General features: G+C 47.8%; 2 protein-coding genes and 1 long non-coding RNA gene across 3 annotated transcripts; 1 reads left to right on the plus strand and 2 right to left on the minus strand.

Annotated features, from left to right (window-relative positions):
* The first annotated feature begins 597 nt into the window (after window positions 1–597).
* LOC120829792 (uncharacterized) lies at window positions 598–5,500 on the plus strand. The gene is made up of 12 exons (XM_078108018.1): window positions 598–1,234; window positions 1,497–1,703; window positions 1,879–2,117; window positions 2,211–2,311; window positions 2,432–2,601; window positions 2,944–3,138; window positions 3,457–3,543; window positions 3,880–4,133; window positions 4,215–4,340; window positions 4,574–4,714; window positions 4,871–4,979; window positions 5,082–5,500. Exons 1-12 carry the CDS (start codon window positions 1,102–1,104, stop codon window positions 5,291–5,293), a joined length of 1,974 nt encoding a protein of 657 aa, XP_077964144.1. The 5' UTR covers window positions 598–1,101; the 3' UTR covers window positions 5,294–5,500.
* On the minus strand, window positions 5,354–7,174 carry LOC144411414 (uncharacterized). The gene is made up of 3 exons (XR_013468573.1): window positions 6,660–7,174; window positions 6,409–6,542; window positions 5,354–5,698 (listed from the first exon to the last, which is right to left on the minus strand). It is a non-coding gene; the product is annotated as an uncharacterized LOC144411414 (long non-coding RNA).
* A 6,360-nt stretch (window positions 7,175–13,534) lies between these two features.
* LOC144411427 (uncharacterized) lies at window positions 13,535–15,144 on the minus strand. The gene is made up of 3 exons (XM_078108079.1): window positions 14,893–15,144; window positions 14,281–14,748; window positions 13,535–14,205 (listed from the first exon to the last, which is right to left on the minus strand). Exons 1-3 carry the CDS (start codon window positions 15,142–15,144, stop codon window positions 13,654–13,656), a joined length of 1,272 nt encoding a protein of 423 aa, XP_077964205.1. The 3' UTR covers window positions 13,535–13,653.
* Between the last annotated feature and the right edge of the window lie 4,904 nt (window positions 15,145–20,048).

Raw genomic sequence — 20,048 nt, forward strand, 5'->3', positions numbered from 1 at the left:
GTTTATAGGCCATATTAATAATTTACAGTTATTGTGTATTATTTTTGGTTATATCCTATTACAGCTCATTTTAATTTTAGTTCTTGACTTTGTTTCAATTTCTGCTATGTATCCTGCATTCTAACTTGTGCTGCTGTAAATTGTTTCGTGAGACCTCAAAGTGATTATCTCATGTTATCGAATCATTTCTAAGACATATTTGTTAAAATAATTCAATCAATATTTGTTGGACACTATCATTTTGGTCTTTTCATGTATGTGCAGGTGTTCTAATTAAACCGGCCGTTCACAGCGTAGGACGCGAACAAAGAGGCATGTCGACGCTAAAACAATAAAGGGACATGTGCTAAATAACCCATTTCTAGTGGCCGGGGTGCGGAGCCCTTTTCAGACTTTATGAACAAATACAGAATCCATTAGTGTTCATTTCTAAAGCATCGCATTAAGACACACGTCACTTTATTTAAGGCGCTGCGCTACTTGCAGGTCGCTGTGTTGTGCCTGATTCTCAATAAATAGAAACAATGATTTACGCCGAACGCGTGGTGGTGAAGATACTCGTTAACATGTCATTTGCATGAGGAGGAGGACGCGTATGGAGGACTAAAAGTGCCACAATTAAATAAATAAATACACCATTAAATAATTACTTAAATGTGTCATTCATTAATTAAAATTGGAATTAAATAAATAAATGTGTCATTAAATGTGTCATTAATTAATTAAAATACCGATTCATTGTATGTAAAATGCATATATAACTATTTCACCATTTACATTTACATTTCATGATCCTGCGTTGCAGCGCTTCATGAATTACTTAAAACTGTCAAACTGACCCATCAAAAGTTGGTAGGCGGAACATAACGCCTGATTGGTTACCCTGTGCATCAAGTCAAGACAAATCAATTCCAGATAATGGATCGCTGCAGAGCTACTGAACACATTCCAATACACTGGGTGGCGCTATTCACCTCTACGTTGGTTTGGATACGCTGTTAAACAGAACTTTCATTGCAACGGCTAAAAATCAAGGAGATGACGCGGTCCTGGTAGCCCCAATGACCAAGGACGCAGACGCCGTGCGAGGTGCAGGACAAAATGTCAAAAAGTTGCCCGGAGCTGCTGAGAGAAGCAGCGAATTTGATTGAGGAAGCTCTGAGCAGAAGTCCAACGGCTCCGGCGGCTCAGTCACAGCAGATACCGGCCGCTCAATCACGTACACCTGTCCAAGGTAAGCTAAGTAATTTCATGTTAGCCAGGTGTGCTACTCACTAATGATTCGGGACACACGTGTGGGTTAAATTAGATCGCCTCGAAAATGTATTTGTATGTGGTATTATGTTTCGTGCGCGACACGTTCGTTGTTAATTGGTGGAGCATAAAACCCGCTAGTTAGCTAATGGTGTTAGCTGGTTTGAGCATCCCAAGATAGAAGTAGAGACTGTTTTAGCTGACTGGTGACCGTTGAGCGGTGACGTTTTTCTGTGTTGCAGCGGAGGTAGCAAGGCTCTTTGCGCCATACAACATTGGAGCCAGAAGGAATATGACGAGACGACCAGCACAAGTCCAAGTTAGCCGAAGAAGCTACACACATACTGTCTGTTGTTTGGCTGACCACAATGCGGATAAAATTCCAAGCGTACTGGTTAAAGCTGAACTTCTTACTTCAGGACTTGGAGAGCAAAAAGTAACATTTGCAGGTCAGTGCGAAACTAGGCATTAAACAAAACAAATTGTGTTCATTGAAATTATTTGCATTTAATTGTATAGTGACTCAAACGTAATTCATTTTAATACTGTGAATAATAGTTATCACAGGCTTATTTGCTTAATTTAAGGTGAGGTGAGTTATGATTTTGTTTTATTTTTCTCCAGGGAATGACCACGATCCCATGGTTATAACAAATAAACTGATGGAAGTGTTTCCGAAGCTCCAACAAGGGGGAGGCTTTGAACTTCTAAAACTTGTAGGATCTACTCGCAGTCGAAATCTTGCATTGCTTCAGTGTCCCAGCACTGGATACACCCTTGCCTATCTGAAAGATCCATCGACGATGATTGGACAGGCTACAATCTACATACGTCCACTTCAACAGGATCTACCCTTAGATTGTGTACATAAATTTACAGAGACCTAGTTTAATACATAATGAAAACAAAGATTACTGGTGACTTTTAATCATTAATTAAAAGCCATTTGTTGTTAGGAGAGCTCACGTCCTGCCTCTGGTCCAGTCATCCCCTGCATCACTTGTCAGATGGAAGTTCCCTTTTCAGAGATGAAGCTGCACAGATTGAGCTGCAATGGGTATGTACTTCCTAAAGCAATGCGAGGGTAGCATATTCATTTTCTTTGGGAATATGTCCTCTTGGAGTGTTGTGCACACAAATAAGCCAGTATGACCATTTCGATTCTGTTCACTTCAAGGACACCCATGGAGGAAAGAGAACAAGAGGGAGACCAAAGGGAAGAAAATGATAGTGAGACAGCCCTAGTCAGTGACAGTGTTCCAGTGAGGTCTGAAACATCAGCTGAGAGTGCAGTAGTTCCAGCAGTGATTGTCAACGAGAAGTTGGATCGCAAAGAAACAGACAGTGGTATGTGTCATCACAATAGTGTTGCTATAAGATTGTGTGTAACTGAAAAGTCAATAGAAAGCGAACACTTTTAATATAGAATTGGATAAGATAATAGTTACAGGCAATTAATAACATGCACCTGTTTTTTTTATTTTTCTAATATTTAGTTTTTGTTGAATGCCGTTTTTATGTCAATTCGGCATTGTGACAGATTTTTAAGCTATTGGGTCTCGCGTTTTATCAGTGAAATAACATAATTTTCCTCCTGTTGTGTAGAGTGAGAGGGTATCTGTATATGCAGGTAACATGCCAACTCACAATATGTCTCTGGAATAGATAACTTTGTTGTTGTTTGTTTAGAATGGAAGATTATTGAGGAACCCACTCAAGCTGCCAAAGTTTTCAAAGAAAATCTGCTAAGGGAACATGCAACTGGGAAACCACTTAGAATAAAGATGGATGTAAGGGAGTCTGAAGAGGACCGGGAACGGGAGCTTCTCTTATTCTATAAACAGCAGCAAGAATGGGCATGTCCACTTCATTGTACTCTGGTTGGTAAGTAATATAAAGTTTATAATATAAATACATCAGTACAGTTTATACCACTCAAGTAGCATATATGGAATTGTCCCATTGGAAAATGGGAGAATGGAATGCACAAAATTATATAATTGATAAAAAATGTTATGTATGTGAATATTGTGCACAATATACTCTTATCTGGAATAATCAATATTAAGGATGCTGTTCTAAATTACAGCCAATATAATTTTGACTATTTTTCTCCCTTGCTTGTTAAATGTTAGCTAATCAAGTTACCCGTATTTGTCTGCCACTTTTTTCCACTGTGTTATTATCAGTATTTTATTTCAGGTGATCTTGCTATCGGAGAGGGAGTGATGCGGTACTTTATGACAACAATCATATCCAAACTCCAGTTTGGATTCAGTCTAGATCTTGGTAAGTACTCGCACACGTTCTGGTGGTTGATGAACGCAGATATGTGCTGTTTAGCAGAGGGCCGGTGGGCAATGTTTTGTGTCAGGTAAATCAGTAAGTCAGTAGTAGGATATACAGGGGGGTTGCATTTGAAGTGGTTTGGGGTCTGTAAGTCATTTTGGAGTAGGCTACAATTTTGTTTAAGTGAATTCTACAAGCAGCAATACCACAGGCCAAGTAATCGCCTGTTCCAAACAGGCACATTTTCAACGGGCACTGCACTAGTATGATGTAATTTTATGTATTTAAGAGGTTAGTTGTTGTGACTTTATTCCCTGCTCTCTTGGTACTTTACAGGAGGAATGGGCCGAACACTGCTATTTGAGGGTGAACCTGACCATCTTGTTCCAGCAGCATCAGAGGCACTTATTGAAAGCAACCTCTTCCGGGTTGCAGGAAGGATGTTGGCCCACACTTTTCTGCATGACGGTCCCCATGTCACAGGATTAAGTCCTGCTGTAATTCATGTACTGTTCAATGGGGACCCTGAAATGGCTACTGTTGTTATTGAAGACTGTCCTGATCTGCACATCAGGAGCATCATAGAACTGGTATGTAACCTAAAAGATAATTTGCCATGTAAAAAAATATTGCTTGGGCAGATATAATAAATGGTATGGTCCTTATTCTAGCTTGAACATGAAGAACTTACACCGGAACAGAAAGACACAGTTTCAGATCTTTCCATGTCTTGGGATCTTCCGGCAGTCACCAAAACAAATCGGAGATGGCTACATAATAAACTTCTACTCCATGCAGTGAGTTCCTGCTGGTTAAGTGACAGAACTCATTGCTGTACTTGTTGAAATTATAGAATGTATTCTGAACCCTGGCTTGTTAATGTTAACACAAGAGTTTAAGTACTCGAGTTTTAATGGGTTTTTATAAGACACTTTATTGTGCTTTTATTAACATTTTGTTCTACTGTGCCAACTTTTGTCAAATTTGGGTTAAGGATTTCTGCTGTAATATGGGTCTGTCTGTCTCTTAGGTCGTTGGGAGGACCATGCGCCAAATTAAACAGTTGAGAAAGGGACTGAAAGATGTGATGGTATGGCCCCTGCTGACATCTAGGCCAGATGTTGTCCCACTTCTTTTCCCCAAAATAGCTGAAATGCAGTTCACACCCCAGGTAAGTCAGTAATTTAGTTATATTTGTGACTTAACTTAATGAATTTTACGTCTATTTTCCATGACTGAGCTGGCTATTTTTCCATTTTCCAATAATGTGATCTGCATCACCAAAATAAGTTCTCCCTTTTTAAAATTACAATTTGTTTTCTTTAAGATGCTCCTAGAAAAAATCACATGGCCAGTTGAGGACAGTGATGATGAAGACTTTGACTTGGACACCACCTGCCGCATCACTGGCTTTCTAAGGATGTTCATTGAAACGGGTATAAACCTCATTTCTCTTTACAAATGCTTCTATGTCTCATGGATAGATATGATCAAATAAAGTTGAACTAAATGTCTTCAATCCATTGTATGACTTTTAGCTTCATCAGGTACCCTGGCCCAGCTGCTGACATTCTGGGTTGGCTGGGAGATGCTTCCTCCTGAACTGACAGTGGTGATTTCTGAGGGAACCCTTCCTACGTCCTCCACATGCTTTGAAACACTAAAGCTGCCAGCTCATTTCAAGATCTACATGGACTTTGAGAAAGCACTTGTCTCTGCTATAAAAAGTACTGGATTTGGGCTTGTTTAAGTATTTTCAGACACAAGTTCAGTGTCTTGAACTTGTTAACTGATTAACACACTGCAGCAGTTGACTTTTTATTTTATTTTTATTCGGCATATATATATATATATATATATATATATATATATATATATTTTTTTTTTTTTTAAAGGAAAGCAAACTTTCAGTTTTTGACTGCTTGTTCTAACACAAAAAATAAAAACGTGTCGGACATCAGTCTAAGATTCTTGATAACACTTCCACAGTCTCTACATATAGTCTAAGCGCATCAGTAACAGAAACTCCTGGAGCTGACAAAATTGCAACCTCTTCATCTGAGAGCTCACGGGCCAGCTGAACCTCGGGGACTGACACAGTGCCTCCATGAAGGCTGTGAGGTCCGTTCCAGTCGATCCCATACTCTTCAGGAATCTGAAAAGATGACAAGCATAATCAAACTTGTACTTAAAAATAGTTTGACATGTCCTAACACAAGATTGTTATTTTTGGTCACCAAGTCAGTGAGAAATTGTTAGTTATTAAAGTTTTGTGAAATAATACAGCTGTAGTATGCACTGTAGAAACTACAGCTCACAGGTTGATCTTTAAAAGCTTGGGAGATTTTAAAGACAATATAGTAAATGTTCCATTTAAAGTACCACAGATACAACTTTATTGTAAAACAATTGTAATGAAACATCTAGAACGATGAATTGTTTATCTGCTAATATCACTGACCTGATGAGCTTATGGTGGCCATCTATATGCCACAAAGAGTTTGGGCCAGGCACAAAATACTGCCGTCGCCTTAATACACGCAGCCTCAGACGTAGACTCCCTCTGCATCTACTCTGCGTAAAGACTCTTGCAGTCTTGAGACTGAGGGGAGGAACATCCGGACAGCTGAGCGTATTACTGTCAGATATTGTTCCACCTCTATTAAACAGGAGGCTAAAAATCACAGGACATGTCTATCCTGATGATAGAAGTCAGCTGTCCTGAAATGTGTGTTTCTCTTCTATTATACACATTCTACATCTCAGAGGCGATGTCTTTCCAAAAGCGGGCTTCCTTCACCTTTCAAAAGGGCAGAGCTCCGAATTAAAAATACATTTAAATAATGCCCATATTATTATACTCACTTGGAACACGCACACCTCTTGCATTCAGGTGACCACGCATTAGCTTGTAGCCGGTGTTTGGATGACTTCTGTGAATTTCACTTACAATATGGTCCAACTCCTCATCATTCACAGCTGAATAGAGATCTGTTTTTCTGTAGAAACAAAAAAAAACACAACATCAAGTAATGTTACCTTAAACGCCATATTCTTTCAGAGTGTATGAGAGCAGCAATTGATAAACAGAAACCTCATGAATTTAGTGTAAATACCTTAAACTGTGTTGTTGCATGCGCCTCCTGATGGTCCTCTTTGACACTCCGAACATCGCTGCGATTTGAACTGCGGGAACTCCACAAAGAACTTGATGCTCCAGAACTGCACTCGGTATGTCAAACGGCAAACGCCCCGGTCCCTGTGTGTGTTGGGCCTGATGCGCCCTGGTACCAGAGAAGCGGTGGACAACTTCTTCTAGATTTGTAATTACTCTGTGGTCGATATCTTCGTCAGAAAGTGCGGAAATGACTCCAACAACTTCAATAAGTTCCTCTGCTTTACTAGCTACATGCTCGGACTCAGCAGGTCCTACTTCTACATCCCCTGCTAAGTTTAAAATGTCTCTCACCAACTCCCTGGAAAGTTCACGGAGATCCTCCATGTTTCTATCCAGGTACTTCAGACCAAAGCAATGGATCAGACTAGATTCGCGTTAGCCCCGCCCACTGACTTTGATGGGTCAGTTTGACAGTTTTAAGTAATTCATGAAGCGCTGCAACGCAGGATCATGAAATGTAAATGTAAATGGTGAAATAGTTATATATGCATTTTACATACAATGAATCGGTATTTTAATTAATTAATGACACATTTAATGACACATTTATTTATTTAATTCCAATTTTAATTAATGAATGACACATTTAAGTAATTATTTAATGTTGTATTTATTTATTTAATTGTGGCACTTTTAGTCCTCCATAGACGCGAGTCCATGTCTCCACTGAAAAAGGATCCTTCCACCGGAAGAACCGACCACCGACCAATGCAACCTGCCGCTCCGAAAAGGGAACCTGCCGTCCGGACAAAGGAACCCGCCACCGACCACTTTTCGGAGAGCGAGAGAGAGAGAGAGAGAGAGAGCGAGAGAGAGAGAGAGAGCGAGAGAGAGAGAGAGAGCGAGAGAGAGAGAGAGAGAGAGAGAGAGAGAGAGAGAGAGAGAGAGAGAGCGAGAGAGAGAGAGAGAGATTTTTTTTGATTTTCAAAGGGTCTTTTATTACATCATTTCGGTTAAAATTAAACGGTTACATATAAACGGTCAATGAGGATCTACAACAAGCCTAAATCATGTGAAGAGAACAACATAAATCACAGATGGATGACCAGAGCGTTCTCGCTGACTGAACACAGGAGGTTCTTCAGACCCCAAATGGTAACAAAGAGTTCGGTGTTGTTGGTCAGTTTGTAGTAGCCAAACTCCACCCTGAGCCGAGCGGCCAGCAGCCCTGTCAGCATCAGATTTGCGTCCTCCGACCCTCCACCACGCACACGGTTCTGTCTCGTTTTCCAAATGGCCAGTTTGGACATTCCTGAAAGGAAGTTTAGCAGAGTGTGAACGTTCTTCTTGCGAGCAGAATATTTTGGTCCGTAAATAAATAGAGGTAGAGAGAATTGTTCCCCTAAGCCCCGAAACCATGCCTGTAAACGTTTGAATAGTCCCTTCAGTCTGGAGCACTCAGCAAACAGGTGGTAGACGGTTTCTGGCAGAGGACAGAAAGGACACTTGTCCCCCCCTCCCGGGTCCAGGTGTACCAGATATTTGTTGGTAGCTATGGCTCCATGCACAACCCTCCACTGGAGGTCCCCTGTCCGTTTGTCCACAGGAGGCTTGTACAGAGACCGCCAGCAGCCCCCCGGGGAGCACTTCCTGCCAAAAAAGTCGACCCACCTTGACACCTTCACCCCCGTTAGAGAGCGCAAGTTGGAGACCTTCACAGAGACCTGGTATGCTGCCTTTCTCCCCAGAGACTCAAAGTCACCCAGTTGTGGTGTCTTCAGGGACAGCAGGGTATCCTCACCTGCTGTCCACTGTCCTGCAGCCGCAGAGACATCAAGGGGGGGAAGGCGTACTCACACCCACCGTCCCATTGGTCAGAGAGTGATCGGTCTTTTACAAATGACCTGAAACCTTCTGGCAGGGAAGCACAGACCTCCTCCACCAGCCTGAGCAGGAGCCTGTTGGAACGGATGTGGGTCAGCTCTGCCAGGTGAGGGATGGAGATCTTCACCAAGTGACCCAGTTTCACACAGCCGGCCTCTCTCAGTCGGGTTCTTAAGCTGACGGATGTCAGGGCTTGGGATGTGATGAGCTTGCCCCCAAGCAGCGGCTCCTCAAAAAGCCACATCCCTGGTGTTGTCTCACCACTCCGCTTGTGAGTGAGAACCTGCCACGCCTGGAGGACGGACTCGTAGAACACTGTCAGACCAGTTATATCTACTAGCTGGGGCTCAAGCAGGAAAAGATGCTTATCATACCCCATGCGTCCAGCCCTCCTTAGTAGTACACATGCAGCATCAGTCCATGGCAGGCCGGAACTGTAGAGCAGTCTCTGGGCGGTCAGTAGTCTAAAAGCTGTCACCCGTGAGGCGATCTCCACCAGGCCTTGACCCCCCTCCTGGATCGGTAAATACAGCACAGCAGCTTTCAACCAGTGAAGGCCTGACCAGAAGAAGTCCACAACGGCCCTCTGGATCTCAGCAATCAGGTCCCGGGGTGGAGTTAGAGCCGCCAGCCTGTGCCAAAGGGCCGAGGCGACCAGGTTGTTGACAACAAGGACCCTCCCCCTGTAGGACAGCCGAGGCAGCAGCCACCTCCACCTCGACAGTCTAGCGCGCACTCTGTCCAAAGCCCCTTCCCAGTTCTGTTTCTGAAACTCCTCAGTTCCTAGAAAAACACCCAAAACCTTTAACCCCTGCCTACCCCATCTGAGGTTGCCCGGTAGTTTTGGTGCTTCTCCATTGGCCCATTGACCAACCTGCAAGGCCTCACTCTTCCCCCAGTTCACTTTGGCTGAAGAAGCCCTCTCGTAAGTGTTAATACAGCTGCTTAGGAGCAGGACATCCCTCTGATCCTTCACAAACACGTTTACGTCATCAGCATATGCTGACACCATCAGGGGGGGGCGCTGAGGCAGTCCAGGCAACACGACTCCAGACAGACGGGATCTTAAAGTGTTGAGGAGTGGTTCAATGGCTATGGAGTACAGCTGCCCAGAGATGGGACATCCCTGTCTGATGCCTCTCTCGACCTGAACTGGACCGCTCAGCGCGCCCCCCGCCTTCACCAGACAAGTGGCTTTTTTGTACATCGCACCCAACAGTGACATAAACCCTTCACCAAAACCAAAAGCTCTTAAAGTGGAAAAAAGAAAATCATGGTCCACCCTGTCAAAGGCCTTCTCCTGATCTAGGGCAATGACACCAAAATCAATATTACACAGTTTACCAATGTCCAACAGGTCCCTCATAAGAAATATATTGTCCATTATGGATCTGTCTGGCACGCAGTAGGACTGGTCTCTGTGAATAATACAGGCGAGACATTTTTTAAGCCGGTTGGCGAGCACCTTAGAGAAAAGTTTGTAGTCTGTGCACAACAACGCCACCGGTCTCCAGTTCTTCAACAAGGACAGATCTCCCTTCTTAGGTAGCAGGGAGAGTACTGCGTTTCGGCACGATGTTGGTAGCAGGCCTGTCTGCGAGCTCTCCTGCAGCACCTGCCACAGGTCGGCTCCCAAACAGTCCCAGAAGTGTTTATAAAAGTCTGCAGGCAGTCCGTCGAGTCCAGGGGCCTTACCAGCAGCCATCTGACCCGCCGCAACAGTCAGCTCCGCCAGGGAGATGTCAGCATCTAGGAAGGCCTTGTCTTCTGGGCCCAACTGTGGGAGACCTTGAAGCAGTTCTGCAGCACTCTCGCAGTGGTCGGCCTCTTTCCTGTAGAGGGCGCTGTAGAAGGCGACGGCGTGCTGCCTCATCTCAGTCGGATCAGCTGTCATCTTGCCGTCAGGGAGGCGGAGACACACCATTTGTTTGGCCCGAGAGACAGACCGCTCCAGGTTAAAGAAAAAGGATGTAGGAGCATCCATGTCCCTCACACTTATAAACCTTGATCTGACTAGAGCACCTTTAGCCTGTTCCTTTAGGAAGGACCCCAGTCTGTCTTTTTTCTGCTGAAGCTTGTGGGCATCTGTGCTAGTGTGGGGGAAAAAGCTGTGCTCCATGTCCCTGATCTCCTTCTCTAAACACTCAGTGACTTTCTTGACTTTGTAGGTGGAGCCGCTAGTGTACTGCTGCACAAAGACTCGAATGTGGGCCTTTCCCACATCCCACCACAGACTAAGTGACTGAAATTCGCTCTTCCTCTTCCCCCAGATCCCCCAGAAAATCTTAAATTTCTCACAGAAGTCCCTGTCCTGCAACAGCTTCACATTAAAGTGCCAGTAGGAGTTGGATTTTTTGGTTGGTGAGATATGGAAGTCTAGGGTGACCAGGTGATGGTCTGTGAAACCCACTGGGAGAATGTGGCAGTTTAATAGGCGATTACCATAACTGGAGGACACGTAAACCCTGTCCAGCCTGGCTGCTCTGATGTTCCCCTCCAACATTTTCACCCACGTGTACTGCCTCGCCCGAGGATGTTTGACCCTCCATGCATCCTCCACACCTGCCTCAGCAATCACCCGGGACAGAGTGGCAGATGACTGATGGTGAGGCTCCTACCCTGTCCTGTCTAAAAAAAAGTTAACAGTACAGTTCCAGTCTCCCCCCATCATTATACACTCGTCTTGGTCGTAGTGCAGCAGGGCATCCCTTAATTTGAGGAAGAGGTCTGTTCTAAGAGGGCCTTGATTCGGGGCATATATGTTAATGAACACAAAAATGATGCCAGCTATGGATGCTTTGACCACTAGTGCCCTGCCCGCCTCCACTTCTGTAGAGGAGAGGATGCTAACGTCCAGCCCAGGTGAGAAGAGGACGGCCACACCTGCAGACAGGTTGGTCCCATGAGACAGGACATACTGCCCCCCCCACCACAGACCCCAGTCCACCTCGTTGTGAGGGTCGCTGTGGGTCTCCTGCAGAAAGACAATGTCTAACCTCTTTTGTTTGATTATTTCTGCAGTGACCGCTCTCTTCTGGCGGTCCCTCCCACCATTTATGTTTAAAGAGCCAAAAATCACCTTGTGCATTAGAAAGAGAAAAGAAGCAGTGACGCAGACAAAAACAGGAAACTGTAACACAAAAAAGGAGTGCAGCACATTCATCCCAAAATCAATCACTGGTCCTCAGCCTCTTGGAACCCTTCACTCCGTCTCTCTCCATTATCTTCCTGAGAATAGTTACATGCTTCTTCAGTCTGAAGCGCTTTTTCTTATCCAGAGAGTTATCATCATAAACTTTCTGCAAAAGCACAGCAGTTCTGATGAATTTAGCACCGTCTGGGAAATAATCTAAAACCTTGATGGACTTCCCAAACGTGTCATCCAGGAAGCTGTTTATCTCTTCCAAAGAGTACACGTCTCCATCTGCAGACATGGAGCCCGAGTCAGAGAGGTTATCTGATTCACTGTCGCAGTCCATCGCCTCCTCCTCTTTCTCGGGCGGTGCCCCTCCACCCATTCCACCTGGGGGGTCAGCGCTGCTGCCTACTTCACCTGCTCTGTTACAGTGTGCAACACCTTCAGTCTCTGCCCCCTCTTCCCCCACACAGTTCTTTTCCTCAGCCTTTTTCCCATCATCCTTTTTTCCTTCTCTCTGCTCCCACCTATTGTTTGTTTTCTGAGACTCTTCCTTTCCCTCCTCACTGGTCTTGTCCTCAGCTCCAAGTCTCATCTCCACTCCTGTCCTGTCATCTTCACTCGTTGTTTTGGCCTCTCGATTCTCATCCTCTTCTGCTCCTCTGCCTTCCTCTCTGCACTTTGTGCTTATTCCCTCTGCCACACCTCTCTCCTCCTCCCCTGTCCTTTCCACTTCAACGTTCAGCTCCTCTGCTCTTGTATTTTCTATCTCCCTTTCCCCGTTTTTCACTCCCTCCCTAACTTCCGTCCTGTCTTCCGCTCCTGTTTCCTCTGCTCCTTCCTTCTCCTCCACCCCCCTCCTTTCCGCTGTATTAATACCGGTAGTTGGGCTCTGATCCCTCTCATGTGAGCCCACCTGTCTGCCGTGACTCACCTCCACTCCTGTCTCAGCCGGCGGCGCATCGCCTCCCGCTGGCTCGTCATCCATCGGCGCCCCGGCGTCACCGAGCCCTTCTGCCGGTGCGGGCTCCGATTCTGCGCGCTCTTCGGCGGGCTTGTGAGGACAAGCGTCACGCTTGTGCCCCATTCCCCCGCACAGAAAACACTTAATGCTACCCGTATTTGCGTAGATCATATAGTGACCCTCGCCGTGCTTCACTCTGAAGGACACCTCTAGCGTCTGTGAAGGACATGTGAGGAACATGGACACTTGTCTCCTGAAGGATTGGACATGTTTAAGTTTATCGCTCTTGCAGCCCAGTCCCACGGACCGGAAACCACTCGCAAGTTTTCCGAAGCGCAGTAGCTCGCGCTCCAGCACCTGGTTGGGTATGAAGGGGGGGACACCTGACAAGGTAACCCGCGTAGAGGGCACCGCGAGCGGTGACACCTGCAGGTACACCCCGTCTACGGTTACGCTGCTTGCCACTAGCTCCGCCACCAGCCGCTCCTCCTTCAGGAACACCAGCAACCCCCGGTTCATGCGGGAGGCGTGGGACAGGTTAGCGTGCCCCACGCACTCCCCGATGGCCAGCAAGACAGCTTCTACCGGGACGCCGGGGTCGGGCTGGACCCGAACCCCATGCCTCAGAGACGGCGTCTCGGAGGACGCCATTCCCGACACGAGGCACGGTCCTCCGTCCCCTAATCACCACCAAAACCCCAGAACCACTACAGACTACCGTTACTCACTCACCCTGTGAAATAAGAGGAACAGTAGAAAGACAGTCCTAGAAAAGTCACCAAACTCTCCACCAAACTCACCAGCTCACCACGCACCCAACCGCCATAGAGAGAGCGAGAGCGAGAGCGAGAGCGAGAGCGAGAGCGAGAGAGAGAGCGAGAGAGAGAGAGAGAGAGAGAGAGATTTTTTTTGAAAAACCTTTATTTTATATAAAAAAAAACAATTACAATCATTTCATCTCATTTGCCCGTCTTCTTGCTCAGGATCCTCCTCCGCCGGTCAGACGCCTCACTCAGTCCCATTTCCTCCATCCCTGGTGATCTTGAGGTTGATCTTCCTTAGTCGGAAGACCTCCTGCTGGGTGTAGTCTGCAGCGCCCTTTTTCGTGCAGCCATGTCGAACGGAGCGCGCAAACTTCTCCAAGTCGGAGAAGTAGTCCTCCAGCTCCACTCCTCTCTGGTTCTTGGTGGTCTGCAGGAACGCTTTCATCTGCCCCACCCCGTGCCTGCTGCTGACCGTCCCCCCTGAGGAGACGCTGTCTTCAGAGGCCCACCCTGAAGAGGACCCTGACTCCACACCTCCCACCTTTCCTCTGCGCCCCCCTCTTTTTGCCCGAGAGCCTCCCCTGTTGGCCCTCGTCTTCCTCTTCAGGCGGGGGGCCTTAAAGTCCACCCCCCCCTCTTCCATATATTCCTCGCTGTCCGAGGTTCCACCTCGAACAGCTCCCCCACTACCAAGTGCCCCCATCCCCTCTTTCACTCGGTCACACAAACCTGCCCGCTGGGCTACATTCAACCCCCCATCCACTCCGACATTCATCCCCTCTGACCCCTCACCCACCTGACCGACCGGCTGGCTCTCGCCCAATCCCACACTCACCCCCTCACCCATCCCCACAGTCACCCCCTCACCCACCTGACCGACCGGCTGGCTCTCGCCCAATCCCACAGTCTCCCCCTCATCCACCTGGTCGCCCGGCTGGCCTTCACCCAATCCCACACTCACCCCCTCACCCATCCCCACAGACACCCCCTCACCCACCTGACCGACCGGCTGGCTCTCACCCAATCCCACAGTCTCCCCCTCACCCACCTGGTCGCCCGGCTGGCCCTCACCCAATCCCACACTCACCCCCTCACCCATCCCCACAGTCACCCCCTCACCCACCTGACCGACAGGCTGACCCTCACCCGTTGCCACACTTACCCCCTCAGCGACCGGTTGGGCTTCACCTATCGCCACACTCACCCCCTCACCCGTCCCTACTGTCACCCCCTCATCCACCTGACCGACCGGCTCGGCCTCACCCCCTCCCACACTCGCCCCCACATCCAGCGGAGCGGACGAGGGTTTCCTCTCCGGGCAACCCCTCGCCAGGTGTCCCTCTCCGCCGCAACGGAAACACCTCCCATCGTCCGATGTGGCGAACATGGCGTAGTCAAACCCCTCGATCCTCACCTTAATCACCAGGTCGAGGGCCTGGGGTTTGGTGAGGACCATGTGGAGTTGCCTCCTGTGAGACACCACGTGCCTCATTAAAGGCGACTTGCAGCCCGAGGACAGCTTTTTAAGCGGGGACACCACCTTCCCATGTTTGGCCAGCTCCTCCAGCAGCACTCCGTCAGGGACGAACGGCGGAACGTTCGCCACCGTCACCCTGACGGCCGGCACCGCGAGCGGAAGAACGGGCGCGTGCGCCCCGCGGACCACCACGCCGCTCGCCACCACCTCGCGCGCCTTCTCCACACTATCTACAAAAATGACCACCGCGCGGTTCATCCACGCGGCGGACTTCACACTCCCGTGACCCACCAACCCCCCCACGGCCAGACCGCAGTCCTCCACGGAGCACGCGAAGCACGGCGCGAGCTTCACGCCGGGCTTCCGCGTCAGCCCCGTGAGGTCCGACATGCCGACCGGCTACAAACGCAGACAAAAACACATAAAAAGAAAGAAAAGTCACACGTACACACCAACACGCATTCACCCCACGAACCACACCAGAAACCACGCCGAAAAATACACGAGATAACAGATAGGAAACACATGCAAACAATTCACCTCACGCTCCGCACACTCAGCACTCCTTCCGCTCAGAGAGAGAGAGAGAGAGAGAGAGAGAGAGAGAGAGAGAGAGATTTTTTTTTGATTTTTTAGAAAAACAATTTATTTTACATATTTCAACAACTTTGTCAATGTGTTAAAAAAAAGGTCACAGATTTCCTTCCTTTGTTAAAAAAAACAAGACAAAGCAACAACAAAACAAAACAAACAAAAGCAAAATTATATTTCATGCCATAAAAACGGGAGCAAACACCAATTCATTATTTTCCACTGAGCACACAACATTTTTAAAACACCAGCGTTGTTTAAAAGTGTCTACGTCCCCAATGTGTTTATAAAAGCGGAACTCTAGCCAGAGTCTGGCCCTGATGTTCACCAGCCACACTGCTCTGGCCTCCTGCCCCTCTCCGTCCTTCACTCTGGCCTTCCTGCTAGGATAAATGGCCATTTTGGCTTCCCCTGAAAGATAGTTGAGGAGCTGCCATTTTTCTTTTTCTGCTTTCTTGTAGGCAGCTCCCATGATAAAAATCTTTTCAGTAAAAACCACATTAAAAAGACTAAAAACCGATGTTAAAAGAGAGAAGAAACTCGTAAGTCTCTTGCACTCTGTAAAAACATGATAAATAGTCTCTCGGAGGTCACAGAAGGGGCATTTGCTCAGAACAGTGGGATTAATAACAGAAATAAAAGCGTTGGAGGCGACAGCACCGTGTAAAATTCTCCACTGGAGGTCGGCAGTCCGTTTCTTGAGGGGAGGTTTGTTTAAAATCCTCCACTGTGGGCCCGGTCCATTTTGTCCCAGTCTGTTGGACCACACAGTGGGGAGCCTGTCGCACAGTCCGGACCGGTTTATGCCCTTCACACAGTTAAAATACAGAGTCTTCTTGTCTGCTTCGTGCAATGTCAGCGCTTCGGGGCGTGTTGTGGCGAGCAGGGGGCCGGTAAGTTCCCCTAGTCCTGGGCTCAGGTAGATCTCGGGGAAGGGGTCTGCAGGGTCCGGCTCCACATCTTTCTGGCTGTAGTCTGTGAGGTGGCTCCTTTCCTCCTCAGTCAGCCTCTGGTTCCACAGCTCCAGGAGCCTCCTCGCCATCCGGACGGAGTGCAGCCCCAGCAGAGAGCCCAGGGCCGGGGCGTCGCTCAGCGTCGGCCCCACTGCGTCCACCAGCTGCTGCAGGCACAGGACTCGTGCTTTCAGCAGCGCCCCCATCAGGCCTGGGGTACCACTGCTGCTGATGTCCAGCCTTGCTCTGTAGATCAAAGGTTCTCTCAACAACCAGTACAGAGAGAAAGACTGTGGGCACCTTTTATGATTAAAAAGGGCCCAAGACTTAAAAACACCCTGATAAAACGGAGGTAGCCCATTTAACTTTAAAAATTTAGAATCAATTAAAAACAGAGCAGTATCCAGCCCCAGGTTGTTTGCACGTCTAAAAATGCAGCTGGCCACGTCCCTCCATACTAAAAACTCCGGACCTGTGAGATATTTCTGTAAAAACTGGAGTCTAAAAGTGGTCGTCCGGCTGGCCAGGTGGACGAGGCCCTGTCCCCCCTCCTCTCTGGGTAAAAACAGCACCCCTTGTGGCACCCAGTGTAGACCCCCCCCAAAAGAAATCCACCATTTTCTTCTGTAAGTTGGCAAGGAAGCCTGAGGGAGGGTCTAGGCAGGTAAGACGGTGCCACAGCTGGGATGCAATCAGGTTGTTTAAAACCAAAACTCTACCTTTAAAAGACATTTGAGGGAGCAGCCATTTCCATTTGGAAAGTTTCCCCTCTATCTTCTCTGTGACGCCCTCCCAGTTCTTCTGGACGATGCTCTCTTGTCCTAGATAAATCCCCAGATATTTAAAACCATCTTTCCTCCACACTAGGCTTTGGGGAAGAACCGGGAGGCCGCCACGCCATTCACCGACAGCGAGGGCTTCACTTTTTTTCCAGTTCACCCTCGCTGCCGATGCCTTACTAAAACTTTCCACGATGTTATTTAAAAGGTCTGCATCCCTCTGGTCTTTAATAAAAACAACAACATTGTCGGCATACGCCGATAAAATCATTCTTCTACTAAAACCAGGTAAAACCAGGCCCTCCAGGCTAGAGCGTATTTTGCCGAGAAGGGGTTCCAGGGAGAGTGCATAGAGCATCCCGGACAGAGCACAACCCTGCCGGACCCCTCTATACACTCTAAAAGGAGCACACAGACTGCCGTTTATCTTCAGCACACTCTCAACCTCGCTGTACAACACTTTGATCTTAGCTATGAAACCAGCGCTGAACCCAAACCTCCCCATGACCTTCCAGAGGAAGCTGTGCTCAACGCGGTCAAAAGCCTTTTCCTGGTCTAGGGAAATCAGACCAGTATTAATGCCTAACGAGCTGGCGACCTCCAAAACATCACGAATGAGGTAGACATTGTCTACCATGGACCTGCCGGGCACACAGTAGGTCTGGTCCCGATGGATGACCTGCTCCATAGCTTCCCTCAGCCTGGAGGCAAAGACCCTGGACAGAAGCTTGTAATCCACGCACAGTAGAGACACAGGGCGCCAGTTGCCGATGTCCTGCAGGTTCCCCTTCTTCGGCAGTAGCGTTATGACCGCTCTGCGGCAGGACATCGGCATGGAACCAGAGGCCAGACTCTCGTTAAAAACCTCCAGGACATCAGGTGCAAATATGTCCCAGAATGCCTTAAAAAATTCTGCGGGGAGGCCGTCGATGCCAGGAGCACGCCGTCCCTGCATGCCCTGCAAGGCCGCCTTCAGCTCCTGCACCGTTATGGGCCTGTTGAGCGCTTTGTTGGTCTCCTCAGAGACTTGAGGTAGCCCGCTCACGAACTCCTCCGTCAGTGCTTCCTCCTCCCTGTACTCACTGGTGTAGAGGGAGGAGTAAAAGCTGACCGCTCGCCTCCTAATCTGGCATGGTTCCACCACCGGCAACCCTGTGTCTGCCAACAGCGCGTGGATCACCCTCCCCTGCCCACTCTTCCTCTCCAGGCCGAAGAAAAAACTAGAGGGAGTGTCCATCTCCGTGATGGTCTGGAATCGGGACCTGACCAGTGCACCCTGAGCTTTAACGTCTAACAGGTCGGCCAGAGCCATTTTTTTGATCTTGAGGATTTCAAAATGTCCTCGCTCTCCTATGGACTCGTTTAAACGCTCTAGTTCCACTATATCAGTCTCCAGGTCCTTCATAGATCTGGTGATGTCTCTGGTCACGTTGAGAGTGTGCTGCTGACAAAGAAGCCTAATCTCGATCTTACCGCGGTCCCACCACTGCCTAAGACTACTAAAATCACTCTTCCTCAGCCTAAAAACACTCCAAAAATATGAAAGGGCCGCTCTAAAATTCCTATCAAATGTTAAACCGGAGTTAAAATGCCAGTACGCGCTTTTTGGCAAAATGTTCCTAATAAAAACATTACACACTAGCAGGGAATGATCTGAAAAAACAGCCGGTACAATGGTACACATTTTGAAAATATTAAAATGGTGCTTAAAAACATAAAACCGATCAAGCCTGGCTGAGGAGATTCTACCTTCTCTGAGGTGGGACCACGTGTACTGTCGGCAGTCTGCATGCATCCTTCTCCACACATCCACCAGGCCATGAGACCGGACCAGCTGCCTCAGAGCGTGCTGGGAAGCTGGATGTGGCTCTGCGTGGTTGCGGTCTATGGCCGCATCTTCTGTGCAGTTAAAATCCCCCCCCAAGAATAAAAAATCCTCCGGGGCACAGCCATCTAAAAGATCATTAACTTTTGTTAAAAAAAGCTTCCTCTCTGTACCGATTGTTGGAGCATACACATTGATGAAAACAACAGTAAAAAGGTCGAACCGTGCCTTGACTAAAAACAACCTCCCCTCGATGATGTGTTTGACCTCCAGGGAGACTGGCTTAAAAGACCTGGAGAAGAGGAAGCCCACTCCTCCACTGAGGTTGGTGTTGTGGCTCAGCAGGACTTCCCCTTCCCACTCCCTCCTCCAGTCGGCCTCGTTGGTGCTGTCGCTGTGCGTCTCTTGCACGAAGAGAACATCAAGACGTTTTATTTTTTTAAATTCATAAATAGATGCCCTCTTCTTGGCATCTCTGGCTCCGTTCACATTCAGGCTTCCCACTTTTAAAGTATCCATGATAAAAATAAATAAAAATAAAACCAATAAATGAATTAAAACACACATTGGGGCTTTTCTCGTGATCATCGATTGCTCGTTTTGCTTTTAGCACAATTTTTTTTAGTCTAAAACCCTCTTGATCTGTGAAGCCAGACTCCTCTCGCTGGCTCATGCGGAGTCTGGCTGAGTTATAAAAACACACCAGGTCTGGGAAAAACTCCTCGATTTTTAGATTTCTCCTATTTTTGACTTTTTGTTAAAACATTTTGATTTGCTCTGCGGAGTAGAGCTTTTCCCGCTGGCTGTGTGTCAGACAGGCGCTGTGGATGACGCTGCTGTCCGACACACAGCCCTCACTCTCACTGCCGTCAGATGGCCCCTGACCCCCCATGGCCTCCTCTTCCTCCCCCACCTTGCTGGCTTTTGCCTCGCTGCCTGTATCTTGCCTCTTTTTTTTTCTTTTTGTTGCAGCTTTTTGCTCTCCTGCTTCCTCCTCCACCATCTTAACCTCCT

This window comes from Gasterosteus aculeatus, chromosome 8, assembly GCF_964276395.1.
Source record: "Gasterosteus aculeatus chromosome 8, fGasAcu3.hap1.1, whole genome shotgun sequence".
In the NCBI taxonomy this organism is placed as follows: domain Eukaryota; kingdom Metazoa; phylum Chordata; class Actinopteri; order Perciformes; family Gasterosteidae; genus Gasterosteus; species Gasterosteus aculeatus.

Excerpts from the sequence above, each read along its gene's own strand:
- LOC144411427 (XM_078108079.1), bottom strand. The coding sequence starts at position 15,144 with ATGAACCGCGCGGTGGTCATTTTTGTAGATAGTGTGGAGAAGGCGCGC. Across the intron at positions 14,749-14,892 it reads AGTCGCCTTTAATGAGGCAC|GGACACCTGGCGAGGGGTTG; the intron begins GTGGTGTCTCAC and ends TGCGGCGGAGAG. Across the intron at positions 14,206-14,280 it reads AGAGCCAGCCGGTCGGTCAG|GTGGGTGAGGGGTCAGAGGG; the intron begins GTGGGTGAGGGG and ends CCGGTCGGTCAG.
- LOC120829792 (XM_078108018.1), top strand. The coding sequence starts at position 1,102 with ATGTCAAAAAGTTGCCCGGAGCTGCTGAGAGAAGCAGCGAATTTGATT. Across the intron at positions 2,602-2,943 it reads TCGCAAAGAAACAGACAGTG|AATGGAAGATTATTGAGGAA; the intron begins GTATGTGTCATC and ends TTGTTTGTTTAG. Across the intron at positions 4,134-4,214 it reads TCAGGAGCATCATAGAACTG|CTTGAACATGAAGAACTTAC; the intron begins GTATGTAACCTA and ends TCCTTATTCTAG.